This window comes from Lynx canadensis, chromosome B4 (genome assembly GCF_007474595.2).
Source record: "Lynx canadensis isolate LIC74 chromosome B4, mLynCan4.pri.v2, whole genome shotgun sequence".
NCBI classification, from domain to species: domain Eukaryota; kingdom Metazoa; phylum Chordata; class Mammalia; order Carnivora; family Felidae; genus Lynx; species Lynx canadensis.
The window spans coordinates 59,382,492-59,403,184 of NC_044309.1; the positions used below are offsets into that span (position 1 = coordinate 59,382,492).

The 20,693-nt window shown below is 37.3% G+C and overlaps 1 protein-coding gene across 6 annotated transcripts in view; it reads right to left on the reverse strand.

Moving 5' to 3' along the window:
- Positions 1–20,693, reverse strand: part of ITPR2 (inositol 1,4,5-trisphosphate receptor type 2) — a 505,414-nt gene that overhangs the window by 384,021 nt on the left and 100,700 nt on the right. For all 6 annotated transcript variants that reach the window (XM_030322010.1, XM_030322009.1, XM_030322008.1 and 3 more), the window contains 7 exons: positions 18,877–18,992; positions 17,999–18,085; positions 15,338–15,496; positions 8,857–8,955; positions 8,491–8,574; positions 8,045–8,191; positions 4,935–5,030 (listed from right to left, as the gene is read on the reverse strand). In XM_030322010.1, coding sequence (XP_030177870.1) covers positions 4,935–5,030; positions 8,045–8,191; positions 8,491–8,574; positions 8,857–8,955; positions 15,338–15,496; positions 17,999–18,085; positions 18,877–18,992 — 788 coding nt within the window. The remainder of the gene's footprint in view (positions 1–4,934; positions 5,031–8,044; positions 8,192–8,490; positions 8,575–8,856; positions 8,956–15,337; positions 15,497–17,998; positions 18,086–18,876; positions 18,993–20,693) is intronic.

A 20,693-nucleotide genomic window follows, 5' to 3' on the forward strand; every position in this document is an offset into this window, starting at 1 on the left:
CCTTAACCCCTAACATTCCATGGATTACCATTTTTTCCATTGCTTCCAATGTCCTAAAAATGTATTCTCCCCTTCGCCTTCTTGCCATTACCAATGTCACCCCCTTGGTTCAAATCCTCAAAATACCCTGATGGTATCAGATCTTTCTCTCCTATCTGGGCTCCCTGCCTCTCAGGCAATCCCTTCCAGCTGCTTTACAAAGGCTCCAGAGTAGGGCGCCTGGGGGGCTCAGTCAGTTAAGCATCCCACTTGGGCTCAGGTCATGATCTCATGGATCTCAAGTTTGAGCTCCGTGTCTAGCTCTCTGCTGTCAGCCCAGAGCCCGCTTTGTATCCTCTGTCTCCCTCTCTCTCTGCCTTCCCCTCCCCTCGCACTCTGTCTCTCTCTCAAAAATAAATAAACATTAAAATTTTTTAAAAACGCTCCAGAGTAGTTCTATCCACTGGAACTTTCCCTGTGATGATGGAAAATGTTCTGTATTTGTGCTACCCAATATCATGTGCTTATTGAGCCCCTTGAAATGTGGCTAGTGTAACTGACAAACTGGCTTTTTAATTTTAATAGTACTTATTTTAATTTAAATAGCCAACATGTGGCTAGTGACTACCGCATTGGACAATGCAACTCTAGAGTGGTCATCTTTAAACACAAATTTATTTAGAACACTGCTCTTTACTTTTAAAATAAAACCAATTCTCCTTAACTTAATATATACGGCCTGAAAAAAAATCAGCTTCCTACATTCCTGCCCCCCCCAGCCTTCTAGCACCACGTCCAAACTCACACATATCCTGTGTGTGATACACATATGTATTATCCATATAAAACTAGTTTGTAGAATACCGCACATCTCCTTGCCTGTGCAAAAGCTGTCCTCACCGCCTGCACACTCTCCTTGCCCACCTGCCTTACTCATCCATCAGGCAGCTCCTCCTCTAGCCTCTTCACCATTCCTTGTACCTCCTCGGCAACTTAGTGCTTCCCTGTCAGCACATCACTATTCCTATTGTTACAATACACTTATCACACTGTACTCAGAGCTCCCTGAGGGCGGAAATTGAGTTTTCTAGTGACATCACTGGTGTCTACCAAATGTTTGCAAATAGGTGTCCATCCCCAGCCTCTAAGGTAACTACTTGAATCGTTATTCCTATTACTAGTTACATCAAATCCGAACCTTTCAATCAAAATCTTCAAGCAAAGGGATCTGTCACTCAATAATTCCTTTTAGAACCCCTCTCCTTGAGCCAAGCCTCCCTTTTTACATTGTCTGCCGATGATGTGGAACATTCCACAACCCTGTCTGTGCCTCCTTGATTGTCCTTCTGCTTCTCTACCAACCTGTGTCTATTACTTTCTTGGAGAACCAGGGAAAAATTTGCCCCAAACAAGAGCCTCCTTTGGCTTACCTCACAACTCCACCTGACTGACATGATCCTGCCTCTGACCATCCTGTGGCCATTTATTGTACACTGTGTTCCAAACTAGAAGGTCAATTCTTTGAGGGCAGAGATTTTCTCCTCTGCTTCCTTTCCTATCTGCAGCATTCTCTACCATGCTATGCATTTATCAGGCACTTAAAAAGTATATGTTAAAGACGGTATGACATCTTAAAGAGGATGTCTGTTGCTGCTATGAATTCCAAAAATAATTATTCCCAACTCCTGCATTTTCAACATCCTATTATGTGTATCTTATTGTTTAAGTAGTATCTAGATATTAAAGATGAAACTGAAAGAGCAAAATAAATAAAAGCCATAGAGCCCTTTCTCTCCTATAAGTAAGGGTCTAATTAAACAAAATAAATAAGGCTAGGAAGTAACAAATCCACATGCTAGGAACTCCTTACCATACCTCAATGACATGAATAATGATTTGAAATTAAAGACCTGGGCATTTTTAAAAAGCAAAATGATAAAAAGGATAAGCATTGTTTTTTCTTCTTTTTTTAAACATTTATTTACTTATTTATTTATTTACTTATTTTTGACAGTGAGAAAGAGTGCAAGTGATGAGGTGGGGAAGAGACAGAGGGAAAGAGAGAGAGAGAGAGAGAGAGAGAGAGAGAGAGAGAGAGAGAATCTGAGGCAGACTCCAGGCTCTGAGCTGTCAGCACGGAGCCCAACGCGGGGCTCGAACTCACAAACCGTGAGATCATGACCTGAGCCAAAGTCGGATGCTTAACCAACTGAGCCACCCAGCTGCCCCAACACTGTTTTTTAACTGTTGTCAGAGGCTATATCCATCTGTTGTGGAATTAGAACTGGAAATCAATGTTTTTATCAAGTCATAGTGACTATAATAAATGTGCTTTTGCCACACCTGAAGACACTTTCACACCGTATGACAAGCGTGCTGAGATGTGACTGTACCAGGACCTTTTCTGACCTGAGCTGACATATGAAATATAAAACCCCAACCTATGGATGCCAATATTCTAAACCTAAGATTCTTCTTTTGAGTTAGAATACTACACAGAAGCACCCATTCTGTTAAAATCAGTAGACAATAAATTCCTACTTTTCAATTTTCAGATATGTATTTAATGCTTAATTCTCCTTCTCTCACCTTCTCCTAAAAAAAAAAAAAAAAAAGTGCTATCTCAAGTATTAAAGGTCAAAGCAGAGATCCTACAAGTACACCAGAATCTTTAATGGACAGTATAGTATCTGGCATTTAAAGTCATATCCTCTAGAGATAGAATGAAAAGAGGCTTTCAAATTATTTTCAAGGAATGAGCTGCTTTCTATTTTTCAATTTTTAATGGACTACTTTATGTATTGAGGTCTTAGATCTTCATTAAAGTTAATAAACAATTTAATTTTCAATAATCTAGTCATTTGAATTATCAATGATACAAGTTTTAACTGTAGAAATTAACTAAGAAAACTAATAATGTTTAATCATGTCAGCTTTCTAGAGAATGTCCATAGTTATAACAGCCATTGACTGAAAGCTGAATTATGGAGAAGAGTCACTAACACCAGATCCAAGAGAATTTTAAATTTTTTTTTTTTCAACGTTTATTTATTTTCGGGACAGAGAGAGACAGAGCATGAACAGGGGAGGGGCAGAGAGAGAGGGAGACACAGAATCGGAAACAGGCTCCAGGCTCTGAGCCATCAGCCCAGAGCCCGACGCGGGGCTCGAACTCCCGGACCGCGAGATCGTGACCTGGCCGAAGTCGGACGCTTAACCGACTGTGCCACCCAGGCGCCCCCCAAGAGAATTTTAATACGAATTTCTTATCTTTTAAAGGACATCCCATAGACTTTTCTAATTCTTATTTTAGACAAGATTCTCCACCTTACTGTTTAATTTTACATCAAAGCATTACTTTTCAACAAAGTTACTTCAAAACATTCAAGGTGTAAACAGCCCATAAACAGCAAAGCTATATTTCATTTATTTGAACAGATTCATCAATAATAATAAAAGTATTTATATTTATACTATTTACTATAGTAAATAGTAAATATATACTAAATTTTATATAGTAAATTTTCTCATAATGAAATTAATCATGCCGGCACCACTTACCAGATGCCCACCATGAGGCACACATTATGCCAAGCCCTTTACCCTATTTAATTCTCTTAATACTTGTATTCTATGAATGTTGTGATTATCCCCATTTTACAGAGGAAGAAATTAGATCTTAGAGAGATTAATTTGCCCAAATATGACTCCAAATTCCTCTCAAATACAAATCCCCAAATCTTCTTCCTATCCTCTAAGCTTACAGAAGCCTGAATAGCTTCTTTGTATTCATTCATTCATTCATTCATTCAAGAAATAGTCATCAAATGCTCTCTAAGTTCCAGGCATTGCCTTAGATGCTGGGGACACAGTGGTGATGTAGAAAATAAAAATAAAGTAAAAAAAATAAAAAAAAAAAAAAAAACCCTGCCTTCAGAGAGCATACATTCTGACAGAGAATGTCAAAAAAATAAAATGTACCGTAAGTCAGAGAGTGGTAAGTACTATGAAGAAAATTACCACAGATTAATAGGATGTAAAGGGTAATGGTGTCAGGTGCTGGTTTACACAGGGGTCAGCACATTTACGGAAACTTCCTGTTTCCCATACCTTTTTCTCATCACTTCTGCGTCCCCACTTCCTTATCTTCCCTCACATCCGAAACCACAAGTTAGATAAGTCATACTAAAAATTCTAAGGCCAAATTCTGGTTTAGAATCCCAGAAGAAACTCTAAATTGAAAAACAGAAACAGACTCGAGGGGAGTAGAATGGATGGATATTTTCATACATCTAAAAAAACTAGTATCTTCAAAATTATTTTTGCATTTGATAGCCAAACTTTAATTAAATCATTTCTAAAACATCTACGCTGTTGCTTCTTCCCACTCTCCCTATCTACCTGATTGTCAACATGCTTTTAGTGGAGAAAGGAGAAAGGAAAGAAAGGAGAAAGGAAAGACCTTATTTGTTGTTACCATTTTTATTAGCAGTTTTAGGACTGTTCATTGTCTCAGGAAGAAATGCCTTTCCTCTCCAACAGTTTGAACAATAAAAGCCAGTAAAACCAGTTTCTGTGAAAACGGCCTGAAACGATCAAGGCTCTACTACACCAAAAATGAATTGATCACGTCTCCAATGCAGACATTCTGAAAGAATGAAGCTAAATACAAAAGTTTAGACTGAATCGATACTCTCTTGCCCTTGACCTTAAAGGAAACCAACCAGTGTTCTGTTGTTACTGTTGTTTTAATTTTTAAGACAAAGATTATTTAAAGGCTTCAACTAATATTTACATATTAAGAATAATTTATATGCCAGCCCAGATCATAATAGGCAATGGTCAAATTTTGTATCATGACTGTTCCTACAAATATAGCAATGTTTGGAGAGCCTAACTGCTTATGTCACTATCCAGAGTCAGAGATTTAATAGTACTCTATCTATTAGACTTACCTCTGCAGCTAAATAGTTCCCAGTTGCAAGGTGTTTAAATCTGAACAAGCTGTTCCATTGTCCAGCACCGCCACGGCAAGGGTCATGATGAACTACCTACAGACAAAAAGAGCAACAACGATAAAGGCTAAAAGATACTCACGTTGCTGGCAAGCAAATGCCAACATTTTACACAAAGTGCTCGCCTGTTAATACTAACTTGTCAAATCTAATGTTTTCATAAGAGGACAATGTGGCAGAAAAACAAAATTCCCCCACAAATGAGCAAGAGACCTAACAGTTAACTCACTGTATGCATGCGTGATGCTCATGCCTTAACTGTGCAAATACAGCCTTACTCCAAAAGACAGGTTTCCCAGGCCAAAACTGGAAATGCTGTGGGGTTTTTCCCCATTTGTTACTCAAATATTCTTTCAACAAATCCTATTAAAATCTTACTACGCACCAAGTACTCTTCTAGACAATAGGATGCAGCAATGAGTAAGACTAGAGCTTTTAATACATAAGATTTGGCAAGTGCTAGGAGGAAATAAACAGAGAGCATGACAGAGGAGGTAGGGAAGGCTTCTTGAGATGTAGCGATTAGCACAGGCCACTCGGAGATGACATGGTGGCTGAAACCCGCAGGGTAAGAATAAACAGTCACGTAGAGAGATTGGAAGATATCATTCCAGGTAGAGAGAACCACAAATGCCAAGACCTGGAGCTTTCTCAACTAACTTAATTCTTGGCCCTATCCGTGGATGCTTTTTTACTAATACCATGTCCTTTCATATCTGTCCTAGGAACTGGCTGAGCCAGGAACTGGCCCAGATGCTGAGCCACCAGGCTCCCTGAGTACAAAAGAAGGTGCTCTGAAGCAGCTGCTTACGCCAGGTGACCTGATGCACAGCAGCAAATCCTAGGCTTTACAGTCTGAAGATGACTGTGTTTGAGCCCCAGCTCTGCCAATTACTAGGGTATGATCACAGCAAGCAACTGAACATCTTCAAGCCAGTTTCATCATGTCCAAATGATTTTAATTCATAAGACTGTTTTGAAGATTAAGTACCAGGAGAACTTTTCATTATTCTCCCCCAACAGGTTACCTTCTTTTTGTTAATACTGACCACACTTAGACTCCTGCCCCCAGCCTCAAATTCTGTGTGCTGCTATACAGAACTTTCGAATATTTTTTGCTAGACTCCGGCATCTAGGAATCCCCTATTCTGATAGCTCAAGTAAGATAATAATTATGAAAATACTTCAAAGTGGATGAAGTCTTAAAAACACTCTCCCTGTGATCAAAAACCTACCCATCCTAAAAGGCTAAGTTCTCAAACTTCTTCCACAAATCCTTTACAAATCACACTGGCTATACTCTAACTCCTTTGACAAAGACATTGATACCTTTGAGAATGCTCAAGTCTATCGGCTGTCTCACATACATACACAGATTTTGCACACAATTGCTGGAGGTTAACAAATAACTTGAAGCTCACCACAGATCGCAGACTAAGAATTCCTATCCTATACAGTAGTGCATCTAGCAATGCTCGTATAGCTCCCTAAAGGACAATTTGGAGATACAGAGTGTCATCATTTATCACAATGATTTTGCAAGGCTGCTCTTGGCATCATCAGGCATTGGCCAAGATACAAAAATCCTGCAAGTCACAGCCTTCTAAGTGATCCACTGTATCACAGGGGTAGGAAGCCTCATCAACAGGGTTCTGGAGTCATTCCACTGGAACAGAAAGCAGAGAAAAGTAGAATAGAGCTTCTCTCTTTCTCTCTCTCCCAAAATAAATAAACTTTAAAAAAAAATTTTGAAATAATAAAAATAAAGATAGGAAATATGTTTGTTGTACAATTTCATCTCTATTCTAAACCATGGCAGAATTATCCAAACCAAGCCTACAGAATTATTTTGATGTTACCATTATAATTAAGGGTCAGCTCACTGGAATAAACATCATACTTCCTCATTGTCTGTTTCAATAGTCTGTAATGTGTGCCGTTACCCCTCTTTCAGCAGGGTTACTTCCCTCTTTTTTTCATCATGTGAAAAATAAGTGTGTTCTGTTATTACTTCTTCTAACATGAGATATAATTCAAGGGCCCACATTTGCCCCTGCTCGTTCATTTTCCTGTACTTGCATAGAATGTCTTCAGATCCTCATCTCTTACCACTTCTTTCAAGTCCAAATGCGTTTATTCAAGATACGTACAAATATTATACCTTCTAAAGCAATTATTTACATGTTGAAATACATATTATTTTATTACAAATCATTTTCCTTTTCTTCTGTATTTTGAAATTTAGGCATTTTATCAATTTTTAATCATGAAAATCTATAAATAATATTACCTATGAATTCTATTTTAAGCTATTAAAGGAAGTGCCACAAAATATATGCTGTAAAAGGGGAGTGATGGGTTTAAAATGATTGCAAATCACTGCTATAGCCTTAGATGTCCATTACATCAGGATGGAACTCATCAAATGTTGGCTCGTTCATGAGTAATTACATCTATCTTATCTCCTCCATGGTATAGAAAGATCCTTTAAAGAAAAATCCATACCTTACAATTCTTAATTACTCTGTCATACTGGCAATGACTTTTTAAAGGATGGATGAATTCTTAACTATGGGTCTCCTCATTCCCATAAAAATGGCATCCCCTGAAGACATAAATGTTCTTCTCAGTTACTGTGTGGTTCTGATATCTATCTTCACTTAAAGTGAGTTGTCATATTCCAATCTTAACTCCAGTGCCATTTGAGGCACATTGCCTGCAGTCTGATCAATCTTCACAACATTTCCCAATGGATTTTTAAAACGCAACATCTATATATGCTCTTATTAGATGTGAGAGAGAGAGGGAGGGAGAGAGAGAGAGAGAGAGAGAGAGATGCGCCAGAGAGAATAGGTAAAGGAAGTAGTAAGAATTCAAACTGATCATAGTAATGAGGAGGACAAGTTAGTTCACAAATATTACTCTTTTATCAACTTATCACAAATGATGCCTATAATAATAAAATAATCAGCCTAGTAAATCTGATTTACTAGTAAATTTATATGATTTTTTATATAAATACTTACTAAAATCCAAAAATATTTACACACCTCTATTTCCCAGAGTGCTTTAGAACTAGTAGCAGAAGTGGCTGATTGACGCAAGGTTGTACGAAGGAAAATGTGTTGTTTCTTCTCATATTCATCACAAGTCAGAAACTTCTCTTGTTCTGCATGAAACAATCTAACAACATCACCCTAGGAAAACAGGAAAATAAAACTGTATTTCCAAGAAAATTCTGAACAAATAGACATATGAAGCAGATGTCTCTTTCTGGTTTTTATACTCTGTACCCTTCTGCTAGTTACTTGGCTTTTAATGATTATTTATGTGTTCCAAAAAGAGGAAAACTCAATGAAACACTCAGTGTGAGTATTAAGGTCTATAACCATCTTCTGAAGTATGAATACTAGTGAATACACAGGTTTCGCATGTAGAATTTCAGTAAGACTACCTTCAGTTCTTCTGGCAAATGTTCCATGTAGCACATACTTACTCCTTTTAGTACATCCTCTCGATAGGAACTATATTTCATAAATAAAGTGATTTTCCAGCTCGTGTTGCAATTAACAGCATTCACCTATTAATGAAGAAATGTTAAGTTATAAAACTATGCATTCCGTTTTGTACCAGAAATTATTCCTCCAAACGGTAAAAAGAGAGAAAAAAGATAACTTTGGACAATGAGGTATGTACCTCAATACAAATACCATCCAGAACTAGCAATCATTATCTACGTGGATCTTAGGAATATTAATTACTATAACTGGGGTTATGCTCATGAAAACAATAAATGAAGCTACATGACTTTTTTTTCTCTCACGATGAATATAAAATTCATTTTCTTTCCACCTGAACTTACCTCTTTACACCCTGGATTATCCAGAAGCTCTATGTTGCTGGCATGCAGTGGTTGTCCTGCATTCACGGGCATCAAAACAACTTTGTCGCCTACGACAATCTAGGAATCAGAAATAAGTCGCAACCATGACACTGAGTGGATCTGTGGTGCTCCGTTTGAAGCTCAAAACAACTGCACAGAAGTCCTCATTATTGACCTAACACACAAATCTTAGTTCAATTCTTTTTCTCCTTGAGGTAAAATGTCTTCTGATTAATGATCATGTAATCATGTTCATAATGCCTATCAGCCTGGATTCATAAAGCCAGTGTAGATCCTTTTCTTATTAGTCTCCCATTTCAGTAAGAACTTTTTTTAATGTCGATAAATAGGACAATTCGCCTCAACACGAGGTCCTTGCCATGTGCACACCAAAGAGAGTGAATACATCCGCCACAATCTGCCTAAATATTTGAACCACTTCAAGTGCGAGGAGAAAATGTCATACATGTATTAATTATCTAGGGAATTAAAAACAAGTCTGTGAAATTTGATCCTTCCCATAATCTCAGAAATCTATTAAACATTCTAATGCCATCTGGATTCAGGAAATGCACAATTAGGTATGACCTGGTAGAAATATGTTTATTGTTTGGTCCTTAAGCACCTGGTTGACTTTTATCTTAAACATCCCAAACTAATATTGTTCTTTAAACTTGGTATTCATTTTTAAGTCAAAAAAAAAAAAAAAGCTAAAAAACTGACTCTACTGACTGGCTGGCTCAGTCGGTAGAGCACGCAACCCTTGATCTAAGGTCATAAGTTTGAGTCCCATGTTGGGAGCAGAGATCACTTAAAAAACTAATTACAATATACATAATATTTTTTAATTGGTTTTGGTAGAAATGCTCTAGAGAAGTAAGTCTAAGTTGATTTTTGATCTATGTTATCATTAACGATGACCAATTTACCCTCAAGAATTTCTATTCATAGGAGCGCCTGAGTGGCTCAGTCAGTTAAGCGTCCGACTTCGGCTCAGATCATGATCTCATGGTTAGAGGGTTCCAGCCCCGCATTGGGCTCTGTGCTGACAGCTCAGAGCCTGAAGCCTGCTTTGCATTCTGTGTCCCCCCACCGCCCCTCCCCTGATTGTGCTCTGTCTCTCTCTGTCTCTCAAAAATAAATAAATGTAAAAAAAAATTTTTTAAGAATTTATATTCATAATTCAAATTGTGGGAAATAAAGTTATGTTTTCTTAATGATAATGAACAGTTTAATTTTGGAATTATTAAACTCTCTCTTGTGACAATCCATTACAAGACTTATTATTGTAGGACCTATACTCTTAATTCTCATATGAAATTTCTTACCATCTCAGAAATGAAAAACAATACCTCTCTTTGCATATTTTGTACGAACTGAATATGAGAATACATTAATTTGAGAGAAAACTGAAAAGCAAATCAGGACTCAGAAAATAAGAATAAACAAAACTTCTTCCTGTATCTTCACCTAGACCAAGACTTTCAGGAACATAATTTCATATTTCCAATATAAATTAAGATTTTGTGGGTTATATACAGGAGTCTACATTTACACATAGTACTGCTGTCACAAACTATATCTGGAGATTCAAATATGATAGAGAAGCTTCAAGTTCACTATTCGAGCGAAGGGTAGTTGTTCTTAGTTTGCAGAAGTAGCTTCTAGAATTGGTCTCTGTTCATCACCCGCCTTTCAAGTCATCATCAGTCAGGTGCTGGTGCCTAACTCACAAAAGCCACTGTAGAAGCTCTCTATGCACAGATAAGGGAACACCACCAAGAAAAGGTGTTAAGTGAGAGGGTGAGGAAACAGAGTGGGCTCTATTTGTGTTAAAAGGAGAGGGAAGGAAAAAAGAAATTGTGGTTTATATACACAATGGAATACTACGTGGCAATGAGAAAAAATGAAATATGGCCTTTTGTAGCAACGTGGATGGAACTGGAGAGTGTGATGCTAAGTGAAATAAGCCATACAAAGAAAGAAAGATACCATATGGTTTCACTCTTATGTGGATCCTGAGAAACTTAACAGGAACCCATGGGGGAGGGGAAGGAAAAAAAAAAAAAGAGGTTAGAGTAGGAGAGAGCCAAAGCATAAGAGACTGTTAAAAACTGAGAACAAACTGAGGGTTGATGGGGGGTGGGAGGGAGGAGAGGGTGGGTGATGGGTATTGAGGAGGGCACATTTTGGGATGAGCACTGGGTGTTGTATGGAAACCAATTTGACAATAAATTTCATATATAAAAAAAAAATAAAGTTGGGGCTAGATCATTAAAAAATGATCTAGATGCTAACTCAAAAAAAAATTAAAAAAATAAAAAAAATTAAAAAAAAGGAGAGGGAAGGAGTAAAAGTACATGCATAAGAAATCTTTCCAGAGGTTAACTGTGGTGCAGGGGGCAAAAACTGGGGAGATGGAAAAAAGGGTAAGAGACTTTAAGTGAAACATCTTTATATTGCTTTCTATCTATGAACCAAAATTGGTAAGTAGTTTTAAAAACTAAATAAACAAAAACATACAAAAGCCAACATGACATAAACATATTTCCAACATCCCCTTCTACAACTCACACACACACACACACACACACACACACACACACACACACTTCTTACTGCACATGACATCAAAGTGGCTCTAACTCTCAGAGCCGGACAGAAGTCTGCATCATCATCCATACTACGAAGACTGGGATTTAATACACATCTTGCCAGTGCTGTGTCTGATCTTCCAATTTCTTAAGGAACAACTGGATTTGGTTTACAATGTCATTCTCATCTGCATCATATAAATATTAGTCAATAAGCTACTAAATATAATGATATATTTCAGCTGTGTCTTTTCAATTAAAAGAATATTTTTGTTGGCACCTATATCCACTGACCTAAGTCTTACTATTTTAGTGTACTTTTCTGTAAGCTTTGGGTCAATCCATATGTTCTATTTATTTCAAAACACCACCCATAAAGTCTTATACTGTATATTTTTTTTAATTTTTTTTTAACTTTTATTTATTTTTGAGACAGAGAGAGACAGAGCATGAACTGGGGAGGAGCAGAGAGAGAGGGAGACACAGAGCTGTCAGCACAGAGCCCAACGCGGGGCTCGAACTCAAGGACCGTGAGATCATGACCTGAGCCGAAGTCAGACGCCCAACCAACCAAGCCACCCAGGCGCCCCTTATACTGTATATTTTTAAGAGACCAGCCATATAGCCAAAATGTTCCAAGCACCAAGGTTTCATAAGAATGGTATTCACAAAGAGAATCTAACATTAATTCACTGATTTCCAAGTCCTCTGTCTTGTTCTTGACAATGGTGACTTTGAGTAGCCAAGCTGAAACAAAACAAAAACAAAACAAAACAAAACAACAACTTGAAAATGAAATGGACAAGATACTAATCAAAAGAAATAAAAAGAACAGTAAGGGGTGCCAAAAAGAATACAAACATGTGAGAAATAATCCCTGTTCTTGGGGAACTTACACCTAACTGGATAAAGTGGTAAATATGGAACTTGGGGCTGATCCACCAATGTGGTCAGATGCCTTCCCAGATGCTATGTATTTAATACAGAACTTGAGGTTGCCATCATTTTCTGCCGTGACACACTCACCCTAGTACAAAATCATCTTTTAAAAATTCCAATTTCAAAAGCACTTCTGTTGGTTCTAAGCAACAGTCATGTAAGATTCAAGTTGAGATTTTACTGCAAATAAAGAGCAATACAGTGCCACTGGCAGCTACCCTTCTTTTGAAGTGGCACCTGGCCTGGTGAAAAGAACACTGCAATAAAAACCAAAACACCAGGGATCTAGTCCTACCTTTGCTAGAATTCCAAGAGACCTAGTTTTGCAAAATAGCAAAATCTACTTGCTATTTGAAGACGCTCTTACCCTAAGAGTTGAATTTTTCTCTTGACTGGAGGAAGATCTGGGCTTTTCTCCTTTTTAAAAATCTACCATCAAGGTTAAGAAGTAATAACTTCTTAGATCAAAGTTGAAAATTAAAAAAACAAACACTGAACCTTGGGAAAATAAATGAAAATGAAATATTTACATACTCTGCTATCCCCAATGACTTTCTAACTATTCAACAGCAAGGAAGAGCTTCTATACAGCTGAAAGTTGAGGGGTCCTTGAATCTCTTTTTCCCCAAAACCCATCCAACTGACAATTCTGTAAGATATGGCATAAGTGTTCTTAAATGATAGAAACCGCTCATTTTTGAGGATATGAGCATTTTTCTCCCCAGACTATCATCAGCCTCATTTTTTCTTTTTTTAATGTTTGTTTAATTTTTAGAGAGAGAGACAGAGAGAGAGTGCAGCAGTGAACCCAATGTGGGGCTCAAACTTACAAACTGTGAGATCATGACCTGAGCTGAAATCAAAAGCTCAAACAACTGAGCCACCCAGGCGCCCCTCATCAGCCTCGTTCTTAAGTTTCATTTCAGTCACCGAACATCTTATTGGATACTTACAACCTAAATCACAACTTACTAATTGCTAAATGGTAAAGTATAATTTTAAAAGTCCTTTGAGCCTTTCAATTTCTTCCTAGCTTAATATACTTTTAAGAAAAATCAGTAATAATTAAATCACTTACTACGACAAGATAGTATTTCCTACATTTTAGAATTTTAGAACGATACTTATTGCTAGGGAATGCCACCTATTCCTGGGGAAGAAAATGAGCATTGCTATACATTTAAGTGGCAAACAGAGGACTATGGGTGTGCTTATGTTTTCACAGCAACCTTAATCACACACAATAGCTACATAGTGGTGAGCAAAAACAATGAGCTGTTACAGCAAAAAGCAATGTGGAAGGTTGTTTTAGCCATGCTTTATGGAGCACATCTATATAAGGAGGATTTCTATATTGCACTTAACAATTACATTGTCCATTTTACCAAAATGGAGTGTTTGGGTGGTCCCCCACCCCAGGACAACTAATTATTTGAAATAGTTCATTACATTCAACTCTCAGTTGATCCTATAAAGGCATCTGGGAGCAAGGAGAGGAATAGACAGAATGAATAAGTAAACAGAATGAATTAATAAAATCCACAGTGAATCTAAAGGCCCTAATTTATCCAATCATTTCCTCATATTCCCTCAGAACTTGAGCTCAGGTTTTGCTTTTTTCACAGTTTGATTTTTACTGACCATCTACAGCCAGGGACACTACTCAGTGGGAGACCAGAGAGGGAAGCAAGCATTACAAGAAAGGGCACCAAAAGACATAGGTTGTTCATAAACTACATAGTCAGTCCCTAAATAATTGAGAGTTGATTGTAATTAACTACCTACTGAAGTTAAGATATATATCATGCTCACAGCACACATCACTTGATGCCAAAAAATAAACATGTAGGACTTATTTTTTTAAGGACTCCAACACAAGACTTAAAGTGCACTACATTCCTGCATGCCATGCGTCTCCCAAACCTTACCTAAAGAGGGTATCATCAGATAATTTATTAACCAAATTAAACCATGAAGCTTGCATCCTGTGGAATTGAATGTATATTTCAAAATCACCAGACAAAATAGATTCACTATAAAAGAGGACATTTCTAGGACAAGAAATATCCAAAACATATTTAAAATGTAATCAAAGCACTGAGAAAACTATCAGAATAATTATATTTTTATATTGCTTGGATTTTATGTTAATTTTTTTTAAATCGCAACTATTTTCTTGATCACCTGACCCAATATTTGCAAAGTATTCTATTCATAAAAAGTTATTCAGCATTTATGGAGCATTCCCCATGTGCTAGGGACTGTCACTTGCTACTTCATTTATTACAAATGAAAATAAATAACAATGTATTGAACCATTTCACATAATTTTTATTTTCCCTACTCTATAAATTTTCTAGCAGAAAATACTTTAGCAGCTGCTAAAATCTACATGATATGACATACATGTATTCCAAAATGTATTTTCAATACTGTCATCAACAAGCGCCCACCTATAGCTCCTCATACATTATGCATCTTTAAGATGTATAGACTGTAAACAGCTGACCATAGAGCCAATAAATGAAATACTGGCATAATGCATTGTTACTCTATTAATTCAAAGGGATAAACAACATTTCCTAAGCATAGCTTTCTCCTTACAACCATGCTCCCTCCTGATTAAGAAAGGAAGCAAACTCTACCCTTTGAAAGGTTCGGCCAATGTTAACATTACTTAAATTCTTTCACATGAATTCCAACTGGAAGATGATTTTTAATTAATTTGAATTTTGTCTTTGCATGATTCCCAAGCATAATTTGCACTGTAAATAAATACTTTTAACCTATTAAACGTACAACCATAAAAATAACGTGTCGATTGAAAACTACGTATCATTTCTTTGTGCTACCTGGATTCTTTCACTTATTAAGAATTATTGTCTTTATGAACATACTGTTTCTCTCTTAATTTTATTTTTACATACATTGTCACCCTCGCTTCTCAGCTTCCAGAAGGGATGAATATAAAACCAAGACCCTTCATTTCCAGCAGCATCCAAGGACACACGCATGGCGTTCTTCTCCAATAAAGCAGGTAATCTCTTGTTGACAGTCAGATACTTGTTGCTTTTTATATGTAGCAGCTGTAGGGAAAAAGACATTATCACCTTTATTCTTTGATGTCCTCTGTTAATTAAATGTGTATGTTTGTACCTATATCTTGAGCCCACATAACACCACTTGGGGTGCAAGTCAAACAAAAGAGGTCTTTTTAAACTTCACACTCACCATCGAATTTCCAAGCTGACTTTCTTCGGGTTCCTCTTCACCTCCACCCCCCCCCACCCCCTATGAACTGGGCACATGGAGAAATCAAACCAGAGGATACCCCTGAACCATTTTTATCTACTGATAAATAATAGGATAAAACCAAGCGTCCCAAAGGAGACCAGGAAATTCCAAACATTTTTTCAATTCTTGCACAGACACAACAGAATACACGAAAAAAATAACCAAGAAACTAAAATAATGCACCAAACCACTTAGTGTTATTAACCATCCCTGCCAAGGACAGCCCTACTTCTTCCTGTGTGAACAGGCAGGCTTTGCATCCTCAATAATCCCTGCTCACTGATCCTACTCCCTTCTCAGATGAGCATGGATGTGCCATTTCTCAGACTTTTTGGGTGCCATTTGCAAAACCTCTCCAAGACCGAATTCTACTGAGTAGGAAAGCTAAAACAAACAACCTTCCTGTCTATTATTACAATCATTCCAAAACAGAATGGTCATTTTAATATCCACAATATAAGAAAGAAATTATCTCATGAACTGATGAAACCCTCATGGTCCAGCCCCACTCCTTTGGAATCCACCTTTTTAGAGCACATAGCTTGGCCCCTAGCTGGTAATGCTAACATTTGCACTTCAGGTTCTTGACAAGAAACAACTTGCTGGCACTTAATTCTGATCAAAACTTGGTTAAGAAAAAATCTATTTAGGGAGGATTTCTCAAGGGACATGCAACCCACCCATGCCACAGGTATTGTATCATCGTTCATTAGATAAAGTCCTACATTAGGGGAGCTGCAGATTCAGGCACTCTCATCTTGTCCCAGCAGAGGGCCGCTTGGACAGTCCTGAACACTGGTATTTTGCCATTGGCCAAATACAAAACATCAGGCGATATTATTTTTTAAAACAGCTCTATGAAACACCTCATTGTAGTGTTTTCTGTAATAAGTTGTTAAGGCTAGCGCTTACTATATGAAACAGTGTCCTCTTTTTTTTTTTTCTTTTTTTTTTCTTTTTTTTATTTTATTTTTTTTAACATTTATTTATTTTTGAGACAGAGAGAGACAGAGCATGAACAGGGGAGGGTCAGAGAGAGGGAGACACAGAATGTGAAACGGGCTCCAGGCTCTGAGCTGTCAGCATAGAGCCCGACGCGGGGCTCGAACTCACAGCCCTCACGGACCGCGAGATCATGACCTGAGCCGAAGCCGGCCGCTTAACCGACTGAGCCACCCAGGCGCCCCAAAACAGTGTCCTCTTTATGAGGGCTCATTGGAGGAATACTTCTCTGGTCTTCTTCCTGGGAACATGTGTGCTTCTAGAACCTGGACTTAATTCCATGGTAAGGACTTCCTATGTGAGGGCTATAATATATTATGCTTTCCATACAGCAAGGTCAGCAACAAAAAGGCTTCTAGCCAAAGGTGTCCAGCCTTCAAAACATGGTATTTATAAACATGCCTCCCCCTGACGTCACCTTATTCATATAAGCACTATCTTCCCTTTGACCCAGTTGCCTTATTTATTCCATTTTAGTGTACATGGTATGTATTTTAAAAAATGCCTTCCATTCTTTTTGGAACAAGGTGGGGCATATTAACAAATAGCCAAGTAAAGAGCTGAAAGATCTAAGTGAAGCACAGGAGAGAAATGCAGCTGAGATAAATCAGTGGTGCAACTCATTGAAATAAATCTTTTAGGGGCGCCCGGGTGGCTCGGTCAGTTGAGCGTCCGACTTCGGCTCAGGTCATGATCTCACGGTCCGTGGGTTCGAGCCCCGCGTCCGGCTCTGTGCTGACCGCTCAGAGCCTGGAGCCAGTTTCAGATTCTGTGTCTCCCTCTCTCTGTGACCCTCCCCCGTTCATGCTCTGTCACTCTTTGTCTCAAAAATAAATTTAAAAAAAAAGTTAAAAAAATTTAAAAAAAAAGAAATAAATCTTTTAATAACAACTCAAAGACAATTCCCATCTGAAAGTACAACATGAACACTCCTCTCTCTACCAAATGCAAAGATAAAGCTTCATATGTCACATGTTAGTCCCACTAATTCTAAAGGAGGGTTTTACTATAGACCTTTAGAAAGTATGTTTCCCTGTCTTCCTCCTGTTGGTGGAATACCCTGTACCTACACCTAGATAAGTACACTTCCTATGTGTATGCTCACCAGACTTATTTGCGAACGTACAGAATACTATGCTGAACATCAGCTGAAAATATCACACAATATCCATAATTCCCATCAAAGAACAAATTGTTGTATCCCCAAATTTTAATGCAGCTTGGCATTTCTAACAGACACAAATTACCCATAAAATATTCACCTTTTTTTTAAAGAAAGTAAATAGACTTACTTGTATAACATTACTGTATTTCACAATTTCTCCCAACAGTTTCTTATTCTCTGATTCATTTTGTTTTTGTTCCAGTTCTGCAGCATGCTGGAAAATGGTTAGCAAATATTCATCATGGAAACATAGTAAACAGAGTACAATAGTTGACAAAGAAACAAGGGTCATTTTAGGAACAAAGACTATAACCATGAATGAATTAGGCTGATTGCTCTACTCTTAGTGCTGGGGGCAGGGAACCAACAATTAAATGATTATAATATAGTATGATCATTCTCTCATGGTAATGCTGAAATGTGGCCAAAAATATCTTGGGATGCTTCTATGTTGGAAATTTCAGAAAAGTACCAGGCTCTTTGGTCTTCTACAGTTAGCTTCAGAAGGAATATTGTTAGACAAACCAAACAGAATATAGAAACAGTAGGTGAATTTCAAAAGTCTCAAAATAGTTTCAATTTCAAAAGTAACAGGAATTTTAATAACACACAATTTAAGTTCTATCAAATTTACATTCAGCCCAAACCAGAAGCAACAGACTTTCAGTCCTTTTTCTAGTCTTTCAGGAAAAAAAATTAGGTACGATGCCAAGTAAAATATAACTGGATCTGATACTCCTACAGAGATTCTGAATGGTTTCCAGTTTGATGTGAATCTTTGAATTAGTCTGGCACACCCTAAAAAATAGCAGGAATATATTAGCTACATGCCAGGAAATCAGTGGTCACACCCTATAACTTAAGTCTCTTCCACTTTCAGTGTGCTGCTACCTCTATTCTAAAATCTCTGTGCATTAAGTGAAATCACTAAGATACAAAACAGATCACTTGTTATTGCTGTTCTTGGTCTAGCCTCAGCTAGACAAATGGCAACCTGGCCCTTACCTGTAATTTCTTCAGCAAGGCTGCCTCTGTGTGGTTCCCCTGTTTGGCTTGCTTAGCTTTCCAATATTGTTTCTGGGCAGAATATCGGTTCATAGGGCACACCTTAAAGAGGCAGTCTATGACAAAGCAACAAACAAAAACACTGTAACTAAGGCAACCAGCATTTCTTAGATTTTCCTTTGAGCCTAGCATCGGAATCTTGCAATCCCTGAGTAGAAAGATTAAGCCTATCTCCCAATCAACTCAAACTCCCCCTATAACATTCTTTCTAAATAATTATTTAGACTGTTAAAATACCTTCTTCTTCATTAGTTTTGGTTTTTTTAAAGGCACCATAGCTAGCGTGATTTATTTAAAAACCAAGTTAATGTAATCATTACATTATAAGATACTTCTTAATTATAATGGGGTACCTGGTGTTAGAAAGTGAAGAGGATGAGATTAGTGATTTTCCCTGCCTTACCTGACCTTGCACCATTAATTATTCATTCATGGTATGTATCTTTGACAGCCAAAGTGATGCAAGAAGTAGAAACAATCAATAACAACAAAACCCATTTCAGTCATCCATTCCCCAAGTTTCCACATACCTGGGGTGAACATGGCATGGAACTCTGAGACGCAGTGTGTTATAAGGGAAAAACAAAGCAAAAACAAACAAACAAACAAAAAAACTAAACCAGGATTATAGTTCTAACTCGACTACTAAATATCAAGATAGGAAATCATAGTGGAATAATATAGCTGGTGACATCTCGGAGCCAAAAAGCTAAACATATTTTTTTCTTTTTAATGAGGAAATTGGAAATTTGAGTAAACCATTCTTCCATCACTAATGATTTTGTATGTTTGTGAAATGGACTACAATCTACAATAAAGATCAACTCCCAATATTCTATGATAAAGGCGTAGTGATACAGAAAATCCAAACATTACCTTCATTTTTTTCACAAAAAATTGTATTAACTCAATATGATAAATGTACTTTATTTTGGTTGATGTGTTAATATTTAAGGTCACTCTCATTTTTTAAATATGTATCACAAAAATAAAATTCTGTCAACTCAAATACCTACTTTAGCTACATTCTTGACTATATATATACTCATTCTATTATTCTCTATTAAAATAATTATAAAATTGGCCATACAGAGAAAGACAGATACCATATGTGTTCACTCTTATGTGGATCCTGAGAAACTTAACAGGAACCCATGGGGGAGGGGAAGGAAAAAAAAAAAAAGAGGTAAGAGTGGGAGAGAGCCAAAGCATAAGAGACTCTTAAAAACTAAGAACAAACTGAGGGCTGATGGGGGGTGGGAGGGAGGGGAGGGTGGGTGATGGGTATTGAGGAGGGCACCTTTTGGGATGAGCACTGGGTGTTGTATGGAAACCAATTTAACAATAAATTTCATATATTTAAAAAAATAAAATAAAATAAAATAATTATAAAATTAAATAATGGACTTGATCTCTTTTCAAATCTCTCTTATAGTTCTACTGGCATAAATTATCAAGAAATATGACTGTAGGGGCGCCTGGGTGGTTCAGTTGGTTAAGCATCCAACTCCTGATTTCGGCTCAGGTCATGATCTCACAAAGGTTTGTGGGATAGAGTCCCACATCAGGCTCCATACTGAAAGTGGGGCTGCTTGGGATTCTCTCTCTCTCTCTCTCTCTCTGTCTCTCAAAATAAATAAATGAACATTAAAACATAATGACTTTTTCTATAGCTTATAATCATAAACACAAATTCTACTGATTGTCCTCACCTTCCATATACAAACAGGCTACAGAAAACTAATTGTTAATTTTCT